We start from the raw sequence: 24,444 nt of genomic DNA, 5'->3' as shown, positions 1-24,444 counted from the left end.
TCCAAAACTAGACCAATTTTTTTCTACTTTTATGAATTCATTTCCCCCAAAGTATATTCTTTTAAAAAGGATATTTTTTATCAGTACGTATTTGCTTTACATAATGATCACATTCATCATGGGGAATTTGTACCTGTACATAATATTTTAAAATCAAATTCTATCTGGCCATTTCCTCTCTTTTAAAAGATATAAATTCCTTAAGACAGACTAGTTATTTTTTTGTCCTTGAAATATTTTTATGGGCTCTGTAGGAGAAAAGATGCCCTATTATGTTGTAAAATGGGATCTCAGCCACGGAGCCTATGAACCACTGCAGTATTATAAAATTTAAGAAGTTACATATACGTTTCATACATTCTCCTGGGTTAAGGAGTCCCTAGGGTTCATCAGTTCCAAAGGGCTTGTGACTCCCCAAAGGCTAAGAATCACTGCTAAAATGAATGTGTGCCACTGACTGCAAATTAGGGTATTTGTAAAATTTTTCTTATACAAATCTAGCTTACTTCAGATGCTATAAACACAAATATCACTAAAGAGTCTTTGTTGTAGATGAGAACAATGTAAAAAGAAGGAAAACGTGAACAATTTTTCTAACACTGAGTTTGGGAGAGTCACTAACAAAAATGGAGGAATGGGGGCCGGGGATTTAGCTCAGTGGTTCCAGCGCCTGCCTTGCAAGCGCAAGGTCCTGAGTTCGATCCCCAGTACCAAAAAACCCCCAAAACACCCCACCAAAAATGGAGAAATGAAACGAACTGAAGGGCTGGGTTTTGGGGTGAAGAAACACCACACTTGTTTTTCCCAGTTGTTTTTATGTTGGAAAATTAGTAACTTTACCATCACCTTCCTTGAAAAATGCAATTATTTGAGCATCGAGACTTTCCTATAGCTTTGGCAAGAATGAAGAAACCTCCTCCTCTGCTCTTCTCACTGGCACTGCCCACTACTCCTCATCCCAAGTTTTATTTTCAGCCCGGGTTAACAAAGTACTAACTGATCTTAATGAGTTAATGCATCAAGCTTTTTTTGCTTAAGAAATTGGAATTGGTCTGTTTTTTGATTTGTAAAAAGAGGAAGAGAAGTAGAGAAAACAGGGGCAGTATTTCATGCAGATTAAGAAAAAAAAGTCTCTGTGCTGTCATAGTAACATAAACAAGCCTTTTCTCTGTCTAATAAAAACCTAAATTTTCAATATCATCTAAGCTTTTCTAATTAGCACTCCTACCTCCTGGTAATATAAATAGGAAAACATTGAGAGCAGAGGCTGCTAGATTAATATATAAAACAAAAGGGAAAGAATCTGTGATGAGGTCAACCACAAGAGTGGAAAATGTTCATTTGCCAATAAAGTAGGAATCAATGCCTCTCATTTCTGCAGAACATCAGTAATAATCAACCTTTAAACAATGTATTATATTGACAAAACAATACATTTAGAAAGATGTATTCTTAAATATTTCAAGCATTTTCTGAAGAAATAATATATAATTAAAAATAATATAAACCAAAATACATGGCACATTATTGAAGGAAATAAAGTAAAATTAGGCTTCTAAATTTTAAACTGTAAAAATTTTCTAATGCCTCAAATAAAAACTAAAGACTTATCTATCACTTAATTAAAAATGTCTCTCTAGCAGTATTTGTAAGCAAAAGTACATGAAACTCTTTAAGGTCCCTTCAAAGAAACACCTCAAATAAGAACCATTTATATATAGAAATATTTACATGTTTTTTCTAACACCAAATTCTAACATAATACTGTAAAGATGGCAAAGTTTGAGCTAAAAGTATATGCCATGAACTTAAAAAACAAAGCAATACCAAATCTCATTGGTTCTTTCTGAAATCACATGTTGAATTTCTGGATGAATCTGTCCAGTAAAGGTCAGTAGTGAAAATATTTTAAAATATTCAAACATGTGGTGATCATTTGTCTAAAATTTGGTACTAACATTGGCATTGTGTTATAAAGTTTTACTTAAATAAGATGTATTTAGTTTATTTAAATGAATTTAATTTGATAGCTATTTAAACACCCTAAACTCAAACCCCATCTGTTCCCCAGGGTGAGATTTGTAAGGAATTCATTATTTCTCTGACTTGTTGCTGCAGCACGAGTATAAAGGCCATTCCTTCTACTCAAGTGTACTGATAAGCCTTGCCTCATCATGTCAATTTTTTTCTAATACTGCACAAAAATTTCTTTTGAATGAGATTTTATAGGGCCAGGGATTTTAGCTCAGTGGCACCGCACCTACCTTGTAAGCACAAGGTCCTGAGTTCGATTGCCGGTACAAACAAACAAAAAAGTAACACTCTGAATGAGATTTTTAACTTTGAAGAGAAGAAAATAAGCAGAAAAGAATTTTCAGATGAATAAAAGAAGTACAAACAAACGAGCTCTTCAGGGCAAGAATGTGCCTGGCAGTCTCGGTTTCATGTTATTTTACTGTTTTGGTGAGCGATCCAGCTATAATACTAGCTCTGCTTGCCTGTCAGCTCCAGGAAGACCAGAGCCACGTCATCTCTAATTTCCCGAGGAATTTAACACCGTGAGTAGTGTTTTGTATGCTAACATTCAAAATGCTGTGGAAAAACTGAGTCATTAGCTGGATTAACATATGGTCAAATATGCTCATTCAAGCAATACCGTAATTAATATTATTTGAATTATGTAACTAATTTATTTTTTAATCCACAATTCTTAGTTATGAAATTAGTATAAAAATTAAGCAGTAGAGAATTGCATAATACTCTAGAAACAAATTAATACTATAACCAAAACTATGCATGAGGATAGTTCTAAAACTGAGTAAAGAAGTACCGCTTTGGTATTTTAGTTAATGCCAATACTAAGAACTGCTTGTTATCTGTAAAAGTTTATTCCAGAAGAAAGTGGAAATCGGGAGATCAAATCTTGTTAAAACAATGAAAAGCATGTAAAATTTTAAAATGTTAAGGTATTAAGAGTCTGCTATATAAAACTGAATCTCTTATTATCAGCAGCAAAATGGGTTCCTACTGAGATATTTAAATGAAAGTGTATGTGGAGTACTATATAATCATTACACAAGAACTTTTCCCCTCAAGAAGGAAAATAATAGAATACATCAAAAAGTTTTGAGGCAATGCCCTGAGACACTAATGTGCATAAAAAGAGGGCGAAGATTGTGAATTTAAGAGGTACAAAACTGAAGTGCACAGCAGAGGTACAAAAGAGCCTTTTAAACTGGGGTTCGTTTTCTACCATGACCATTGTCCCCAAGAATCAGGAACATACAGTCTCCTGTTACAATGTATACTTCCTTATTGTATTTTATAATAAAAATTGTACCTAGTATGGCAGTGCTGACTCATGTGGGAAAGATTTAGTCTTGTTAGATCACACTTAGTTTTTTCTCACTTCCAATCTTAATTTCAGTATTTTAACAGTAATGTTTTAATTTGTTTAAAGATTCTCAAAAAAAAACCCATTCTAAATATACTGTTAATGTTTTGAAATATAAGCTTTCCATCACATATTTTACTTATGATTATGTTTTGCATCCCCAAAGCTACCACAGTCCAGCTCAAGGTTTTATAATTTCTGGAACTAAATTAAAAAGTTAAAGAACCAGCTTGTTGTGACACAGACTTAATTTTCAGTACAGTACTAGCACAACTGGTAATCAATCTATACTAGAAGCAATGGTATTCATTAAATGCGTTTAGATGCTTATAAAGCCATACATTATTATACTTTGCACTCTACCACAGATTTAGACATTAAAGCATTTATTGTAAATTAAGTATGGAATTGGTTCTGTAATTCCAACTGTTATGAATTTCTAAATATAAATAGTACTTTAGTTTTTCTTCATGCTGAATTAAGATATAAATTAAATACAATAAGTTATATTTAATCACCTCACAAATAAGAGGGATAATGAAGTGTTCGCTGGTATTTAACTACTTAAATCCAAGACATTTCACATTAGTTCTCCTACAATTCCCCTAACTTCACATTAGTTTTAAGACTATATATACAAATATGTGTATTTCCAAGTTAGGGAGGAAGTAAATGTAACAAAATGGATTATATTAGTTTTTATACACAAATTTTGACTTTGTATCTAAAGTTGTATTTTAATGTTACATTTTAATAGTTTTCTAGTGGGGAATCAGTCTATTAACTGATTTAATTACACAGTGATAAATACAATATTCAACCTAAAGAGACAAAAATACAAAAGCGCACAGAACAGTAGTCTTTTCAATGTGACAGATTGTAAAACTTTCACATGCTTCATCAGAGGAATTTAAGCCTAAATTAAATTAGGTATTTTTATATCTACAATTCCTTAAGTTTTGAAATATATTTTTAAAGGCCAACAGCTAAATAGTATCAACATGCTATGTTTCAAATCACAAATACATCTTAACCACTTGGATTATAAAGACATGGGCCAACTGAAAGTCACACACACTCTCTCTCTCTCTCTCTCTCTGTCTCTCTCTCATGAACACACATACATACCTACCATAGAGTTAGACTGTCAAACTTTGACAATGATTATAACTAAACACTTGGCAAATTCAAGCTGATGAACATCTTTATGAAAAGTACGCAGCCTGAAAGAAACCTATTAAAAAAAACCAAACCCAGATTCAACAACAGCAGAGACTTAAAACTTGAGTCTTTCTAATGGAAGGGAAACAGTTCCATCTGTGTCTTCAGAAACAGTATTGTCCAATTAAGAGACTGACATCTTTCCCTATGAGAAAATATCTCATTTACAATGGCATGGTGTTTTAAAAGGCCGGGGTAAAACAGGAATTACACATACATAATTAAATTTCTTGTTTGTTAAATCAAGCTTTATTGATAAAATGGAATTCAGATATCTTACTAGGAACAGCAGCAGGCCCAGCCGATCATGACAGCAAAAATGTGGCAGTCTCCTACTTTATATAGGAAGCTGCTGCTTATCAATTAGTAATTAAATGTAAGGACTTGTAAAAGAGGTGCAAAGAACGAAGGCATTTTAGCCCCAAGATTGCTCTTCATATGAATATACTGTATTACCTGCAATACTTGTGGCAATATGGAGACAACATTCTGAAAACAGTGAAGTGAAGTGAATGGCTTTACCAACCATGCCAATCCTCTGCCAAAGACCATGAAGGCAGTTTTCCATAACTCCTTGAATTTCAGCTTTGTAAAGTTTTGAAATTATTCTCCATCATCATGTGGATGTTTGAGCATATAGCTGACATGGCTGCTGCTCTCCCTGTCCCAACTCCAAGTCCAAACACAACATGACTTGAAAGGACTATTGCATCACACAACAAGCCAAATATTTCTTATATCTTTGATAGTGATTTTAAAGCAGTTCATAATTAAATATGAGCATTTTGTACAAGGACAATTACACTTTACAAAAAAAAAATCATACAACAAAAATTGCTGGAGTCTGATTTACAACATGAATTATGGTTTGAAATCGTGTTTACATAAGTCTCAAATTTACAAAAAAAAAAAAAAAATCAGTTCTGGGCTAGCTGCTGTACTGCTGAAGTTCTCTGGTGTGATCACTCTCACCCAAGTCATGTCCCTTTCCTTAAAGTTGAGGATGGATGTTAAAAGGTTCAACAAAGTGGAGCTGTACTCTCCTTTGGAGGTGAAGGTAAACTCCATGGTTAGATGAGTAGTTTTACCACATATCATCAGTTGATGTAGAGTCCTATAAGGGAACAAACAAAACCAGGAACTAAACTGAAGCTTAAAGATGATGAAATACGCTGCTTTTTGGATAATGCAAAGAAAGACGAAGTTTGTGTGTATGAAGTATCAGTATTTAATCTGTTAAAAAAATTACTAACCTTTGTTCCTGAAAATTATTTGGAACGATTTTACTGTGTGGTTGACTAAATGTAAATGTATAACTAAATTCACAAAGTTACTAAAAGCTGTTTCCTTTAATAAAATTCAACCTGTTTTTAGAACACTTTCTATAAAATTATTGCATAAGAAATTAAAACCTTAAATGAGATTTTAGCAAGCTTCATAATGCAATAAACTATTTCAGAGATGTGCCCAAATGATTTTAAGTTATCTTTCTATAAACATCACACTATAACAAAATTACAAGAGGAATTAATTGAATATGGGATTCTAATGTTTAATTATAGAAACAGAATTCTCTAATATTTAAATGAAGTATATTCCTGACAAGGATATTTCCAGCTATAAAAACTTATTAGTGAAGATGAACATTCTGTTTGAGTTCTGTTGTAGCTCCTTAAAAAACAGAATAATCCAAGATTTTGAGTTCAAGTATCATTCCCAACTATAAAAAATTCTGGTGGAGGCAAACCTTCTGAAGCTGACTGTAGAGGCTTAAACATTCCAGAATAGTTCAAAGGAACCTTCTTTTTTGAGAGGTGGCCACTCACCATGATTATATCCTCAAATCACTAGAACTGTGGTGCAGGGAGAAATCAGAGCAAGCAAAGTTTCAGAACAATCAAGCAGGGTTGTGTGTAAGAGAATGGGTACAGTGAACAGCTCTGCAAAAACAGGTAGGAAGGGTATGTATTTAGGGCGGAGGGGAAGGGGAAGCAGAAGGACATAAAATGCTACTTACAGTGTCATCATTTTTGTAAGGATTCAGTCTATTGTAAACGGCTTCAATTACATTCCGCCTAAATTTTTAAAAAATACAGAAAATTAATTCTTCAGAAAGTACAACATTACTTAATAACTCACAGCCTGGTGTTCATTAAAGTTTCAGTGATAATCTTACATTCAGAATCATTAGAATATTTCTTGCTATCAACAATCGAGCCCCGCTTTAAGATGTTTGTGCCCCAATGTTACAGTAGAAGTGAATTTATATATATTCCACTAATGTAGTTAATTGAAGACTAAAAGCTATAAGTTAAATCACAACAAAATCACAAGTCTATATGGTCTACTTGAACGAGTGTAAGCGGTTAAGAATCACCAATGGCAAGGCCAATTCTAACACATAATACTAATTATGAAGAAGCAACTTCAACATCTGTGGTAGTAAAATAATTCATATGTACTTTATACAAAGTATAAAGCTTTAAGGTCCCTTTGAAAAAACTATATTAAAAACTGAAACATTAAAATGAATCCCCATGGGAAGTCTAGGAATCAGCTTTTAATAAAATTTTATTTAAAAATCTCTAGTGGTCTTTCTAAGTATAGCCTCCTGACTTCCAAAATTAATCTGAAGGGATTTTTTTGACAGTTATCATATAGCATGTGGAAGAAGTTTCCAAAAAATAAAAGCTTCAAACAGGAATTTCTACAACTACTACTCAGTGAAAGGATTACAATGAATGACTATATTTGCAAAAGAGACGGTGGCTACAGTGGAGAATCAAGAAAATAAATCAGAAATATATCTGTAGCCAGGAGTGGTAGCACATGCCTGTGATCCCAGCACTATAGGAGGCTGAGGCAGGAGGATCACAAACAAGTTCAAGGCCAGCCCGACCAACTTAGTAAGAACCTTTATCAAAACAAAAAATAAGGGCTGGGTTGTTACCTGGTGCAAAGGCCTGGGTTCAATCCTTTACATTGTGTGTACACACATGCACACACATATGTACTGTGTGTATATATATATATATATATATATTTTTTTTTTTTTTATGATTTGTGCAGGTTAATTCCTTGTACAGTTGAGGTAAAAATGTTTAGAGCACTGAACTGTAAAACTGCTTGAATTCTCCAATTTATACTATTAAGTACAGATGTATGCTTAATATTTACCACAAATTAACCCACTCTATCAACTAAGGTGGAAAGGGGAAAAGACCAAGAAACTCATCCTCCTACATTCCCTGACACCAAAAACAAATCTAACCAGCAATCAAGAACCAGAAGGCTGGGAAAATCAAAGATGGAGAAAGAGCCCAGATGCAGCAAGATAATCTCTCGCTGTTAAATTACCCACGGACTGACAAAATCAAATTAGAATCCTACTACTAATAGACAGAACCAAATTGGACTATGACTACTAATAGTAACTTTTGTAGTGTGACGTAATTTAGTTTAAAAATTCTTTAACTGTTTCATCTCATTTATTCTCTGAGGAAATCAACTTTACCTCAAGCTTCTACTAGAGACAATCCTCAGTTAATGGTATTCTGGTATCTAAACAAGAACCATATATCCCAATACTAAAACAAAACAAAACAAAACAAAAACAAAAACCAGTGACACTGCAGGTTAAATATTTTGAAAGCAGATAACTGTATCACCTTAGATATTAGGTAAATACATTTGGTCAATGGACACCTAACATTCCATACACTGACAGAGAGCCTTAATGTGCAGAATGTAACTTACTTGCTTGCCAATTCACCCCCTGGTGGGAGGCTGGGGATGTTCTCACTTGCTAATGTGCGCATCACATGGACTAAGTCTGGGACGCCTTCCCCCTGCTTCTTTATGATTTCTGGGAATCAGAAGTACTTTTTTTGTAAGTGTTATCCATATTTAATTAAAAAAAAAACTGAAACAAAGATAACTTAGGTTTTCAAAATGGCATTTACATCTGAGATTTCATTATTTTTAAAAAATCTGACTGACCTTTGAAAATTTACAAAGGGATGCACAAAAAGACACAGAAGACTACAAAGAATGACAACAATCAAGGTAAAAATGTGAAAAGAAAAAATAGCTCATGTTAAATTGACATGTTACATAATCAGGGACATGTGCACACAAATGAAGATATCCTTAAGACGCCAACTAGTTACTTCTGAGGAGACGAACTCCTTCTTAGACTGGATACATGTTTCCTGAACATTGTCCTATAAAATACATTGCACAGATTTAAAAAATAATTTTTTAACATTCAGAATTTGAAAAAAATAAAACCTTTAAGTACATGAGAATTTATTGATTATACACTAACCCAAATCAGTTTACATATATATTTATAGTTGAAAAATGATATATAAATAGCATGCACAGATTAGATTATGTACTTGGATATTACTCTCAGCTCAGTTTTTCTCTAAAATATCTTTAAACAATATATAGATACATAATACCATTTCCTTCATTATAAGCAAAGCCTTAAATTTCATGATAAAAATTTAAAAAGCAGATTTAATAGTCCTACAATATATCCAGTTATGAAATGGGTATAGTGATATGACCTGCAGTGTTATCATGCAGATACACTGTTATTTACGTTACAGAATAGCAAACATTGCAAATAATGAACCTTACAAAGAACTCAAGAACTAGCAGAAATCTTTGCTTGAAGTTATATCACACTTACTCTACATGCAAATTGAAGCCAAGGACATTCTAAGTTATTTGTTCTGTTTAGTTTTTGTTTTTTACTGTTTATAGTAAGAAATGTTATTTTCTTTGTCATCACTGAGGCAAGGAATTATTACTCTAGTTCTCAATTTGCAAATACCTTTGAAAATGTCAGTGCTTATAAAGATCCTTCATCTTTTGATCAAGCCTTAAGATATGAATTTATTATTAGAGGTACATATAAAAAGACAGACATTGCTATACATGAAATTTATCTTTTCCTTTGTCCCTTTTTTTTTTCTTTTTGTGGTACTGGGGCTTGAACCCAGGTCCTCGCTCATGAGGCAAATGCTCTACCATTGGGCTACATCCCCAACCCTTTTTAAAATTTTAATTTGAGCCAGGGTCTTGCTATGTTGCCAGGCTGGCCTCAAACTTGCAATCCTCCTGCCTTAACCTTCCAAGTACCTGGGATTGCAAGCGTGTGCCACCATGTTGGGCCTCATAAAATTTCTTAAAATGGCTCAAACTGTCCTTTTAGAATAAAAGCCAAATTTTGTCACTGATTATGTTTTCCTTTATTTTTTTCTTTTTGAAAACCAGTCTTAAATCTGAACAAAAAGCAAGGATCTCAGATTTGGTTTGCCAAGTTCCTTTATTGTATAATCTTTCAACATCTAGTATATTTATTCTACATGGTTCTAATGCTGAAAATCTGCTATACAAAAATAAAGGGATTTGGTATTTATCTAAACTACACAATTTCACAATCTAAAACTGTAATACACTTAACATACAGTCTCTACTAAGCCAATACAATTATTTGGATAGGTAACTAGATACAACAGAAATGAACACTGATGATGAATTCAACCAATATGGTTTCAGGTCTAAAAAAACATTACCTTGAATCATCTATATTTGATGTGTTAAAATTTAAATTATGTTGTATTATTTGTGAAGAAAATTATAAGAAACCAAACTCTTTAAAAAAATGAGGAAAGGTTTAAAAACAGTTATCTCCTATTCCATATCAGAAAATCCAATCCAATACTACCTGAACATTAATACTACGCTAGCCTTCATTCTTTCCTTGAAAAGAGAAAAATAAAATTTAAGAAATACTTAGTTGCATTTGGAATATACATTTTAATTAGAATTATAAAGACTGCTTTTATGTAGAATATATAGGTATAGAATTCTCAATATTTCAAAAACATATATATAAACACATTCTACTTCTTTCCTTTCCCCATCAACTTTTGAGGAATTCTATCAGTTGTCTTCAAATTATTGACTTTATAGCTCACGAAGCCCACAGCAAGTATTTTAAAAATATATACACAGGAGTATAATCTTAAATTGGCTTCAAAGAACTACTAATTTAATGATAGTTTGGTTAAACAACAAGCAGAACTTCTTCACACCTCCAGTCAAGGACTTAGAAGGGCACAGACGACGGGAGAGAGGCAAGTGTGGAAAGCTTTGTCTTTTTGAACATTTTGGACAGAAAAACCCAAAATGTTGGAAGCAGATAAAATAAAGTTTAGTAGGTCACAGCTATTTAGTCAAGGCAAGTCCTTAAAAGAAAGAAAAAGAGACTCGGTCCCTGTTTTGGAAATGAATGCATTTTTTTTTTTCTCTTAAAACATACAGTATCTTTTACAATGCAGTTACATTCTATGTCTTTAAATAGCAGCAGTTTTAATCAATGTAATATGTACTCTCTACCTGCAGCTTCACCACATCTACATAAAGAATACCATATTTATGACACACAATCTCCAACTGAATGGTACAAGTGTAACAGGTCAACATATCAAAAATATTGACTATGAATGTAAATTCTATCCAGGTGGCAACTACTTGCTTGAGAATTAATATAAAAATATTGTAACAAAATTATGTAAAATGAGTATTTCATAATTCCATCAAAAACTTAGAATGCACACTTAAAAGTAGCCATACATTTCTAAAATCTGATTCCATTTCGTAGTAAAAGCACTAATAATTATTTCTTTAAGCCAGTAAGAAAACATGTATGCCCAAGTTACTTTAAAGTGCCAAAACGTTAAATACCAACTTATCTCATACATATTATTCTTATGGCTTCATGTTTTCCTTCTAATTAGTGGTTTAAACCAATGACTTTGTAGCATTCGAACTTTTAAACTACATTATCTATAATTAACTTATACTGAAATGATTAAAAATAAAAATTCAAGGCCTTTTAAGTAGTGAAAAAATACACTGCTTAGTACAGCCAATGAATGACAATACTTAGTGATATGTCTAGTATATGTTTGTACTACTATCAGGTGGTAGAGGGCAATAAAAACAAAGTAGTTCTAGATAATGCTAAAAATCAAAACCAGTCATGATTCTAATATCCTACTGATCATGACGGATATCCAACAGTAAAAAGGGAGAGAACAAAGTTAAGGTGCATACTCATTTTAATAATGCAGACACAGTGGGAAGTAACAGTGCTGTATCTTTAATGTGCACATTAATGACATTGCCATCCCAGAGCACATTTTTTACACTTTCACGGCAAGTTTTCTACTTAAAGAAACAGTGTAATCTATGAGCTTATTGTACACATGCAGCAAACTGACATTCTCTGGGGAGGCAATGTTTGTACCAAGAAGTAGCTGCATCAAAGATCAAATTTTTTGAAATACTTAAAGGAAGTACAAGCACTTTTCTATTTGTTTCAGAGTACTTTGTAGAAGTATGAGAAATATACTCCTGGAATCCCTAATTCACTTCTTGATCTTTATTCAGTAGTTCATTTTTGCTAGTACAGAACTATAGTATTTTGTCTTGTTTAGGTGAGACATTTTATGGCTTAGCCAAAAAGCTGTAAAACAGTTTAAAACAAAATTTTAAAATCTGTGGCATATGAAAATTGTTAACCAGGTTGTAACCTCCAAATTATCGAGGAAAAAAAACCCCTCTAGATATTAAATATACATGGTTTTCACAGAAAGATGGTATAATTAAACCACAAATTAGTTTTTCACTGGCATAAAATTACTCATGCCAGTGAATTCATCAAGAATTTTTGAGCCTACAAGACTTTAGCTTTTTAGAACAACCTGATTTACCCTGATTTAACAGGCTGCAGTAGCTGTTATTTTTTATATAGTGTGGTAGGACAGCTGCATGCACACATCTAAACGGCTGCTACAGAGTGCCCTTTTCCACTTTTGTACACTAAACACTAGATGTAAAAGTCACATAAAGAACTAAAAGCCAAAACATTTAAGTGTGATTCTGTTGAAGGTTTTTCTTTAATAAAGCTACTTATTTTTTGTTAAATGATCCACCTTCTACTCTGCATTCCAGGTACTTGTCCAACTCTGCCTCCTTCTTCACTGCTTCTGGAGATACTTTGGGTGCATTAGGAAAACAGATCAAAATCACACTCATGTTGTCTCGACTTCCCTGGGAAGAAAAAAGTTTGAGAAAATATTTTGGTTTCCTTTGTGCTTTTCAAAACTTTGAGAACATTTATAACTATGCCAATTGCAGTTACACTTGTTCTAATAAAGATGTTAATTATGAGAAATATATGCGTACGGGGGTCAGTTGGCCTCAAACAGCATATTGAATATATACTATAATCAACAGTTCAGAAGATAGGAGAGAACATTACTGGTTAAATCCTACAGTTATAATCACTTCTAAAATTTTTACAAAACAAAATGATTTCTAAATATTTGCTGGTGGTGGTGGCCTACTTAATTTGAAGTGAAACCTAATACAAATATACACATTCATACTCAATTCGCTCCATGTAACATGGTAGAAAAACACTAGCGTTATTCTTTACAATTAGGGTTTGTCCTGCAGTTTTATCTGTATATATGTGTATCTGACAAATTTACATTAAAATAAATTACAAATTATAATAATATAAATATATAAATTTATAGAAATATATAAATTATAAACTTTAGGGCTAATACATTTGCTTCATTAAGTAAAAATATGAAATTAGCAGTAAAACTTTATAAACTAGCTTGTAACGTAAAATTTAGTTTAGGAAATACATTCATTTTTAAAGACACATAACCATTCAAACTCTGTAACTAACACACTTGACTGATGTTGACATGCCTTTACTCTATTAGTAAATGGGATTAACTTTTATATTTTGAATGTTTGATTAGGCTATATGGAAAAAATGATCTTGAATCATTAAATAACAATATAAATAACTTAATATTAAAAGATAGTCTGGTAGGAAAATTATACAAAATGTACCAAATGTCAAGGCATTGACTGTTTAAAACAAGAGTAGAACATAGAAGAGATAAAATAGAACCTGAGTCATAATTTACTAATATCTGAATCTGACAATTCAAGAAAAAAAATTTAATTTAGCTGACATTTAATTCTCAAGTTTTTAGAATAATCCCAACAAATGGATGCTACTTTGAAGCACACTTCAAAGTGACAAAGAACATATGTACCTCAAATCATTGTTTTCCCAAAATTCAGAAACTGACAGCATGCACTATCAAGTCATTACTTGTGCCTTTTTAAAACGTGTTAGATGTTACATAAACCTGATTCCTAAGTAAGATCAGATTTTAATTAAGGTTTTAAGTTGAGCTAGTCAGGTGCATATACAGCTACAAAAAACATGTTGATTTTTACTCCTGCAAAGTAAACCAAATATATACCCTCAGATAGTTTTATAAAATCAGTATTTGTTTAAAAAGTTCCAAGTGAGTTAAACGAGTATTACTGACAAAATATAGCAGAGTGTGGCAGAAAGAACAATGAACCCAAGTCAAGGACTTGGATGCTGCTAAATGCTAGTCTTAAATGCTGCTAAAGTTGTATAATGCTACAGAAGTCAGTTATAACTTCTCTAGAAAGGAGAGGAGCATGTACTAAGTATATGTTACACATGGTCATTAATGTAAAGCCTCAGCGGTCCTATTAATTTGCTACTATTGCTCTGCTCTATAGCTGAGAGAAGTTGAACAATTTGTTCAAGACTGAAGAGTACAAAAGTAATAGAAATAAACCTTGATCCCAGGTCTGTTTGACTCTTAAGTCCACAGAACCTTCTCTGGATTCAGCTTCCTCATCTGTAAAATAAAGGGGCTGAGCTAGCTTATCTATGTACACAATCCCATTTGATCCTCCCAACAACCCTAGAGACAAGGTGGTATCTGTCCTTTCTTACAATTAAAGAAACTGGTCTTTCAGAGAGTTAAAATAACTTACCTGAAGTCATACAGTCTCATACCAAGTTCTTCTGACTCCATGTTCAAGGCTATTGCTATTACATCACATGAAATAGTCACTAAAGTCCCTTCGCTGGTGCTACAGATTCATTAAAACACAGTTGCAAAGTATGTCCATAAATTACTAAGATATTTTTACATGGTAAAAACACTAAAATTCTAAAATGCTTTTCACTTATTGATACTGAGGACTAACCTTCCCCACCCTCTTTTTTTTTTTTTTTAGAACATGTACTCTGATACAATCTTTTTACCTTTGTTAATCTACATTGCTAAAAAGCTGAAGTAGTCATGGTTAAAGTCTAAACATTTAGATGATAAATCTTATATAGATGGTAACTGAGTAATTTATTTCTAAAAAGTGTTCCTATACTTGCATAACTGATTAAAAATATCTTTGAATTATGCCTGAAACTTATTGAGAACTACATGCTCTAAGGTGATTAAATGAGCAATAATTAATGATATAAAAAAACCATTTTATGTTCTTAAAAAAAGTCTAGCTACCTTATACAAACAGGTGTCAACTACTTCATTGCAAACTTTCTCAAGATCATCAGTGACTTCAAGCCTGGATCTTACAAAATCACAGAGCTCTTCATTTCCCATAACATCCCAGATACCATCACATGCAAGAATAATGAACTGATCATCTTCTTCAGATCTCTCAATATCATGGACTTCAGGCTCTGGTGAGACAAGCTGCTCTGTAGGACCTTTTCCGTGGACACATTTGTAATCAAAATCCCCGAGGGCCCTGGACACAGCCAGAGAGCCATTCACACGCTGAATCATTACAGAGCCACCTGCATTCTGAATTCGTTCTTTTTCCAGAGGATTACTTGGTTTGTGATCTTGTGTGAAGAAGTGAACTTTCCTGTTCCTACAAAGTAAACCTCTTGAGTCTCCACAGTTAATGAAATAAGTATGTTGGGGAGAAATCAAGACACCCACAGCTGTAGATCCACTTCTGTCTGCACCATGTTTCTTCTCTGACATAACTCTCATGTGTTCATCAATCTCCAGAAAACCTGTTCTGATTCCATTCTTTACATTTTCCACAGAAGGTGCTCCTGAAGATCCTTTAAAATCTTGGTTATTGGTGATGTGATCTAACAAATGCTCACAGCAGTATTTGGCAACCTGAGAACCAGCATGCCCATCATACACAGCGAAGAATGACCATGTTTCAAGTCCACTTGGCAAGCCGATCACAGCCGTGTGTGCATCCTCCATTTCCACTCGCCAACCTTGCATGCTGCTTAGCCCATATCGCAACCCATTACCCTGCCCTTGGGCATTATGCTTTTCCATCTTTGGCTTGTCTAAAAATGCTCCCATTATGTATTGATCCTCTAGGTCTGCAAAAATAAAAAGAGGAAAAAAAAGAAAAACAGGAAAAAAGTCAGTAATTGTCTTAAAAATATCAACTAATCTTTTTAAGAGTAAAGGAGATGCAAAGGAAGCTTTAAATAAGAATTTACAACTCTTATGATAAGCAGACATTGATTACACTGCTGACTTGGAATCTGGAGATTAACAAAGAACTGGTAGGAAAGACTGATCAAGCACAGCTCAAAATGGACAGTAGGCAGAGAGAACTATAGCACTGGGATGAAGAACTGATGTGACGGTATGGCACAACCACTTAAAGTCAACAGACACCTGGCAGTGGCTATCAACTTATATGTGCCAAGCACTGCATTTAAGGAACAAGAACACATGTAATCAGAACTAAGTTGTGTGTGTATTAATCAAGAAAAACCAAATGAATCCACAGGTCATACGAAAGCCTACTAATTCAAACATTCAGGAATTTTCAGAGTTTGATTCAAAACTATGTAGTTTCATTCCTGCTATTATCTACCCTCTAAAAAAGCAAAAAATGATTTACTCACAGTGGTCCAAATTTTCATGTTCCTTCCTTTAAGCCTTTGCTCATGTGAGTCTCCTTAACTCGAATCCCTTGCCTTTCCTCTTTACTTAGGGAAAACCAAACCAACCTATATACTCACCCTTTAAACAACACCCTAGAACAAATTCTGCTTCTTCCATCAGATTTTTCAGTGTTTGATTAAAGCCAGTAAGTTATTAATTACTGCAAGTGGTCCTGCTTCAACTTTCAAGTTGCAAACAATTATACATACAAATGACAAAGCTTATTATATACAGATATAACACTCAAGTTTACTCCCTCATCTGGAATGGGCCCACACAAGAAAAAAGAGATACTTGGTAATGATGTACATGTAGGTTGGCCTTTAGTTGAGTAATAGCTTAGGAAAGTAGAGAATTGGGGTCTATGCAATCAAATGAGTGACAATTGAATTAAAGGCAATCTGGGAGCAGGATAGAATAATGAGTACAGAATGAGGTAAAGAAGAGTCAGGCAGTAGGATAAGCTCAATCATAGGCAGTTTTGAAACCAGAAGGACTGAAGATGTTGGTAATGCTAAGCTTGGAGAGAAAAGGGAATAAAAAGCCTCTATGAAGAAACAAAAATGTTTGTTTTCTCAGCAACTTTTCCAAACCCTTTCTTTTTCAAGGGCCAAAATGATACACAAGCAAAGAGAGGGGCTGACTGTTGTTTAAAAAAAATAAATTAAAAAAAAATTTTTTTGCCTCCCCCTCTGTCCCTAAGAGTCTCCAAATGGAAGGTAAACAATGAAACTAGCCATCAGTCATCTGGTATGGTGGTATTTATCAGATTACTTTTCTGATACCATATTCATGTACATTAATGGCAGAGTATTCTGACTGGAGAAAGGATAATGGAAGGATGAAATCTTATTAGCAGACAATGTTTAAGAATTTTAAATCATTCTGACATCTACAAACATGACCTCATTTAATCTCATCAACAACTTTCTAGGGTGAACACTAATATTAACGCCAATCTATAAAGAATAGCCAAAATTAAAGAATTGAGTTAATGTCACTCAACTAGTAAATTTAAAGGAATATAGGAACTCTATTTTAAATCCGCCTGACTTTAAAGCACCATTAACCACTAAGCCAATGGCTCTCAACTCATGGCTATGCTACAGGTTTATTTGTGAACTTTCTGAAAAGATTTCCAAATCAAAATTTCCAGAATATGGCTGGAACCTATACATCTGTGTATTTAAATTTTCATATGTGACTCTGAGGCAAAGCAAGGTTGCAAACCACAGGGGTGGTGGGATAAGATGTATTGCCTGAGGTGTAGAACGTGAGGGAAAAGAGATAAAAGGTAAGGGCCAAAGAGAAAATGAGCTCAAAATGAGAACAATCAAGACCACCATACTAGGCTACAAGATCACCATCCTACGCTAGAAATGACAAGAAGAAATTTCCCAAGAGCAAAGCTCCTTCTTAGGAAAAAAAGTAAAATAAAAGGCCTGAGGGAAACTCAGAAACAACTGTATTTAACAAACATACCAACGAGAGAGAGCGGGAATGACAAACACTCCTCTTCTGAGAATTCCTCACAACATAAAGTCCTAAAGAATATACATTATGTAGTTAGACCAAGCCGGGCTGACACTGTAGTTCTATTTAACAACACTGCACCAGTTGTAACTGTGTGACTGCTTTTCTGAATTTTTCCATCTGTGTAAGAAGCTGCTAAGGTTCTTATAAGACTAAATGAATTCACTCCATAAAGTGTTGAGCACAGCGTAACTATAACATAGACGTTATTATTATATACTTCTTAAGCTATTTATTTTCTGCCAGAGGGAGGGGTTGGTCATACTAATGTTTCTTCTTGGTTACCAGCTTAAGTCCAAAATTTGTTTTTTTTCAGTACTGAATGTTGAACCTAGAGCTAGCTTCACCGAAACACCCTAGACAAACATTCTACCACTGACCTACACCACCAGTCCTGCACGATATACATTAAAAAACACTGTCAATACTTCCTTAGTAAATAGGGGAAGGTAAATTTAAAACAAAATGTCATGTCTTGTGCATGTGGCAAAATCAAGAGTTGGTAAGAGTGAGGAAAAGGAAATTCCCCTATATTGCTAACAGCAGAAGTTAGTGAAGCTGAAGATGTACATGAGCATCAACTCAATTTCACTCCTAATTATGCATTTCAGAGCAATGTTTCATAAACTGTGGACACCTACATGATGAAATCAACTTAGTAGGTTTTATGAGGCCCTGTGTCTTTAAAAGATGGAATAAAATGCATCCCAGGTGGCAAGAGTAAGTAAATATTATTATTCTTCTGTTGCTGGGGACTGAACGAAGACCTTGCTTGTGGCAGGGGAGTGTTCTACTACTGATCTAACTTCCACAACAGTACTATTCCTGAAGTTTCTGTTCCAGATGTGCATTTTGCATTACTAAGCGAAGGTCTGCACTTCTCAGCGTGCTACCTTTCAGTAACTTTGCCAGTGGGGTGTGGTGATGCTGCCGCCTGCAATCCCCCTCAGCACTTGGGAGGCTGAAGGAGGAAGACTGCAAGTTTGAGGCCAGCCTGAACTAGTAAGATCCTGTCTCAAAAAACCAAATTAAACCAAATTAAAAATCCTTCCCATTTGCCCAAAGTGATGTGTGCAATGATCTTTTTGGAGAACTGTAGTAACAAATATTAGAAACAATCTAACTGCTCATTAGAAAGTAGAATAGATAAATAATGGAATATTTAGCAAAACAGACATACCTATATCAAAACAGACATTTCTTAAAAACAACACATGGCAATATGCTGAATAATGCAGCAAAAACAATTAGGGTTAAAGTACATAAAAACAAGGACAGGCAGAATACACACCAGCTTTAGAATAGACACAAGCACCACGACAGCAGGGATTTTTGTTTAATTCATTGGTATGTCCTCTGCACTTAGAATAGAGCCTAACACACAGGAGGAAGCTTGACAATGACTTGATTCTCTCTGGGAAGAAGAATAGAACAGCTCAGGAAAAGGTCCAAAAGGGGGACTTAACTTTACCAGTAAACGATGGTTCCTGGACTTAGATGCAGTAACAAACTTTGGGAACCTGTTTTACCGTTAATTTTTCTGTGCTTCATCTAAGGTAAACTGAACTCCTTTCAAAGGTTACTTTTATTAAAAAGTCAAAAGGAAATCAAGCCAAAGAACAACAACAAAAACAGGAAATCAAATTGTTTAAAAGCACCTAAGATTCTCTTAAAACTTATTTAACCTCTAGATGGGTTATCTTGGATTTCTCATTCTTTCTAAAGCTCACAACCTTACCTCTGAGCAATTAGAGATGAAGTGCTTACGGGCTTAGTAATTACCACCTAACATTTATAAGTGGTTACTACTGGCCAAGCACTTTCTTAAGTTTTATATGTGGTAGTCAATGTTTAATCTTCACAGGAATCCTAAAAGATAGGTGTTACTACTGTATTATGATTCTTTCCCTAAAGGAAGGAACTGAGCTGCAGTGAGGCTAAGCTACCTACTGAAGGTCAACAGCAACTTGTTTCATTTGTGTAGAAATTCCCCTAACTAGGATGGAGGGTTGGGAGGCACTATGCTTAAGATACTTGATCCTTTCTACTTTAGAGTCCCTCAACTTCCTCATCTATACAATGGGCGTATTAATGCCTACCTCTGAATGTCGGTGCAAAGTTTAAATAAGGCAATGACGGCAAAGTAGCCAGACAGAACCCTGCAAAACGGAGGCACTCAGCAAACGGAAACTGATTAACTATTATTATGTTCCTACCCACACAGCCACATCTAGATTCTTACCTCACCTAATAGGGATCTTAGTCTCCGTTTTATAAACAAGTCCAGAAGTTATTTTCCAGATATGCATATGAAAGTACAGTACCAAATAATTCTTTAAAGATAAAAAAAGGCAATTCAGAAACCTAATCTCTTTGGGTTCTGAGTAATTTGTAGGGTGCTGGTGAAGCAGTCAACTATAAGTTATATAAATACAGCAGCTGGTTATGTAAATACAATAACAAAGTAATTACTTATTCTGAATACTACCTTTACATAGTCCTCCTGCATAAGTGGACTACTAATAAGTGTCTTATTTAGTCAAATTATTAAATTGGCATATATCTATAAATAGCCCCAAGGGGATTCAATTTGCCCATGAGAGTCTGTTAGCCTCAGGTGTCAGGCAGCAGGCAAGCACTGTACCACTGAGTTACCTTCCTGTCCTTGCCCTAGTGTTAAATCTACTTCAGTATATGCTGGTTTCATCATTACACAGTACAAACACTAACAGCTGAGCCGAACTTTTGAGAACAAAGTATTACAATAATAAGACTGAATACATCTTAGATATAATCAGAAAATTTGGTGAATATTTTGTGTCATTCATTCTTTCGTTCATTGGATTTTTTTGAGACAGGGTCTTGCTATGCAGTTCAGGCTGGCTTTAAACTATGTAGCCCAGGCTGGCCTCGAACTCATGGCAATCCTCTTGCCTCAGCCTCCCAAGTGCTGGGATTAAAGCATGGTAACATGCGTTACCATGCCTGGCCTTATTTTGTGTCTTTTAAAACCAAACTAATCTCTAATTGAATATTTCTAGAATTGGGCCAGGAAGCCATTCTTTAAAGGTTAGCCACTGTCTTTTTTTTTTTTTTTTTTTTTTAGAAAAAGTATCTTTTAACTGGTATGTTTGCATTGCCTTTTTAAAAAGCAAAGCTGGCTGGGGATTTAGCTCAGTGGTTCCGCTGCTTGCCTCACAAGCACAAGGACCCGAGTTTGATCCCTGGTACCAAAAAAAAAAAAAAAAGCAAAGCTGATCTAACCATTGTAGCAGTCTTGAATATGATCATTTGGTTTAATTCACTCTAAATTACACTAAACAATATTTTTAATAACTCAAAGTTGAACTCTACAAGACATTTTTCTGTTTACCTATGGACATGTAATCTCACAAAGAACCTCTCCAGGATCCATAAACAGAACAAAATACAGATACATGTAAGCAATATGGAGAAAATTATATTCTCTTAGTAATTGATAGTAGAATTATTTTTTATGACAAGCCCTGCTTTTTCTGAGAAACTACTTCTTTGAGAGATATTTAAGATATGGGGTAAAGCTCAAACAATACACCCCAATAGTAAAAGATCAATGCCAAACAAGTAACTCTACCAAAGGAGAGACCTTTGACAGCACTGAGATAGGTTTAATTATAAAATGTGGAGGAAGTAGACCTGTAAAAGACAAGAACTTAGGACTGAGGGTAAAGCCAGAGTGAAAAATATATAAAGCAAGAGGGGAAAGAAGGAAACACTGGTTAACAGCATAGGCAACGGTGTATAAGAAGTTGCTTGTAGTGGGATATGGAATGTAAGTCAACTAGGGCTACCAAATCTTCATATTCCACACTCCTAACTAATGCCTATACGTGAGTGAATTTTGCTCTCCAAGATGAGGTCAGTCAGCTGACCTCCGGAATGTATATTAAGAAATCAATGGTATTCAATAAAAGAGAATTTAGGACTCCAAAGCACTTTTAACTTCCTAGGCTATGTGACACAGAAATAAATTATATATTGTAATACAACAAGTCATATCAAGGTTATCTTATTGTAATGAAAAAGCAAGTAAAACTACAGCAAATTTTTTTTTTTAAAAAAGGGTAATCTTTGGATATTTTTTCTTGCCATTTGAAATACGAAATTTCCCACTGATTCCTTTAAAAATGATTATACCTAATTATATTTATAAATTTGATTTTGGAAACGTGTAATCAAGAGCCAAAATGCAGAAATGATCTAGGCCTATCTTACAAATGAGAAGGTGCAGAGGAATAGAATAATTTGCCCAAGGTTATAAAGCTGGTTCAGCTGAAAATAGGACCTGGGTTTCTGAATTTGTACTCTGTTCTCCTTTTCCAAAGACAAAAGGCCTATGAGGGAGAGGGAGAGAAAAGAAGTGGGGGTGGGAGGGGGAGAGGGGAAAAGGGAGAGAAAGGAACAAACTATAATTAGTGGCAAAGCCAATTCTGGTATTAAATATAAAAAATAGGAAAACTATATATATTTTCTGTCAATCTATCAATCTATCTGTCTATCTATCTATCTATCTAGCTCTCAGAAGAAAAAGAGATGCTGACTTTTTGCTCCGAAAAGCTTCTTTAGCTCCAAACTAGAAAATACCAATCAAGATATGAGATTGAATGAATAAAACAATCAGAAGCTGTTGTTTTTTTTTTTTCCTGAGACAGCGTCTTGCTATGTAGGTCAGGCTGGCCTAGAACCTGGAGCAATTGTCCTGCCTCAGCCTCCCTACAAGCACGCACCACCACACCCTGAGCAAGCTGTTGATTTTTAAAAAGGCACTATGAAAATACTGTAGACTCACGGAAATAAAAACGTCACTGAACTTAGAGTTGCAATAATGACAATGAGTAGCAGATTTGATACCATGGGGGGATATCAATAAATGAGTAGATCACTTCACGGGAATTCTTTCTGACCCCATCGTCTCCTCATATGTTTCTGTTCCAATAGAGGACTCTGCCCTCTCACTGATGAAACACATCTCTCTACTAGAGCTTTGGAGTTCACATTTTAACAGCATCTCACACATCTTACATGTTTTTTCAGGAAGCCTACACTATTTTCCTCTTTTTCTCCTTTATACTTACTTCTCTTTCAGTGTGTCACCCATTAAAAGTAAGTCTTCATGTGACTCAAAGCCTCGTAGCTACCCACCTGCTTGTCTCCTTCCTGTATCATTAAACTTCTTGGTGAAAGTGTTGATGCTCCAAAACACTGTCTGGCCATTTGACCAAATCAAGCTGCTCCAAGTCACTTAATTCAATGAACATTTTTAGCTGTGGCCTAATTGAGTTTTCCTGACAGCATTCAACAGAACAATCCCCCTTGAAATACTGGCTTTTCAAAATGCTACATACTCCTGACTTTCCTCCTACCCATAGCTTGCTATCCTTGTCTCCTCTGCAAGCTCATTTTCATATCCCAGGCCATGAAATACTGACATTCCTCAAGGCTTACTTCATCTAGGCCTTCTTTTCTATGCCGCCTAAGTACCCTCTCAAATGTCTCTGGCTTTTACCAGTGAATGAAACTATCACCCAAACAGGAGAACAGAAACCAAGAACATCTTTGACATGTCTCTCCACCTCATGTCTCATTAGTCCTTTATCAAGTCCCACAGATTATCCTTCCAAATATTCTCAAGTCTGTCTACTGTCTTCCTGTTGCACCCTGGCCTCCAGGTGAGCATCAATCCTCTCTGCAGAACAAGTTTATTTTGTCCTTTCTCGTGCAAGCTAGCACCAAGGCACATCTGTACTTAAAGATTTCTGATGCCTTTCCACTGCTGTGGGAGAAAGAACTGCTTGACATGACTCCCACGAAGGCCCTAAGCAGGTAGGCCTGCCCCTCACTCTCAAGCCTCATCTCACTCCATTCTGCCCTCCGGCCAGTCTCCACCCCAGCCGTAAGGGCTTTCATAACACTACACAAAACTCACCATCCTTCCTTCCTGCAAACAGATAAACAACTGCCACTTCTTCTACCTAAAAGCCTACTCCTTCCGCTCTTAGTTTAGCTAATTTCTATGCACTCTTCAGATCTGAACTTCAGCATCAGTTCTTCGGGACAGCCTCCTTTCTCTGAATTCCCTAGGTCAATTCCCCAGCATACAGCACATTGTAGAACATTTGCTGGATAAGTGAACTGAAAGGAAAATCAGATGCAAATAATAAAAATTCAGCAACAGGGAGAAATTAAACATATAAAAAACTTACTAATGGAGAACATAGAGGCTATAAATTAGGTTTTTAGAAAAATTCCTCAGCTGAAATATTTTTAAACCTATAAAGCTCACTGGATTCACTGCTTAAAACCCATTCCTAGTTGCTCACAACTACAGGAATTCAAGGAATCAAAGAAAAATATAAAATTCTCTACGTA

At 34.7% G+C, this 24,444-nt stretch overlaps 1 protein-coding gene across 5 annotated transcripts in view; it reads right to left on the bottom strand.

Moving 5' to 3' along the window:
- Window positions 1–4,841: 4,841 nt before the first annotated feature.
- The window catches only part of Ppm1a (protein phosphatase, Mg2+/Mn2+ dependent 1A), a 48,426-nt gene continuing 28,823 nt past the window's right edge, over window positions 4,842–24,444 (bottom strand). For 3 of the 5 annotated variants that reach the window (XM_004837446.4, XM_087195208.1, XM_004837447.4), the window contains exons 2-6: window positions 15,073–15,926; window positions 12,631–12,748; window positions 8,372–8,480; window positions 6,633–6,690; window positions 4,842–5,729 (exon numbers count right to left, since the gene is read on the bottom strand). In XM_004837446.4, coding sequence (XP_004837503.1) covers window positions 5,700–5,729; window positions 6,633–6,690; window positions 8,372–8,480; window positions 12,631–12,748; window positions 15,073–15,926 — 1,169 coding nt within the window. In that variant the 3' untranslated portion in view covers window positions 4,842–5,699. Of the gene's footprint in view, window positions 5,730–6,632; window positions 6,691–8,371; window positions 8,481–12,630; window positions 12,749–15,072; window positions 15,927–17,985; window positions 18,043–24,444 lie in introns of those variants that run through there. The other 2 variants (XM_087195209.1, XM_087195210.1) reach the window with 2 other exon arrangements.

Source organism: Heterocephalus glaber, unplaced genomic scaffold (genome assembly GCF_053883595.1).
Source record: "Heterocephalus glaber isolate CG9 unplaced genomic scaffold, H.glaber_assembly_v1.0 deba00001608, whole genome shotgun sequence".
NCBI classification, from domain to species: domain Eukaryota; kingdom Metazoa; phylum Chordata; class Mammalia; order Rodentia; family Bathyergidae; genus Heterocephalus; species Heterocephalus glaber.
The sequence above is the reverse complement of the archived record's forward strand: the minus strand, read 5'-3'. Positions and strand labels throughout refer to the sequence as shown.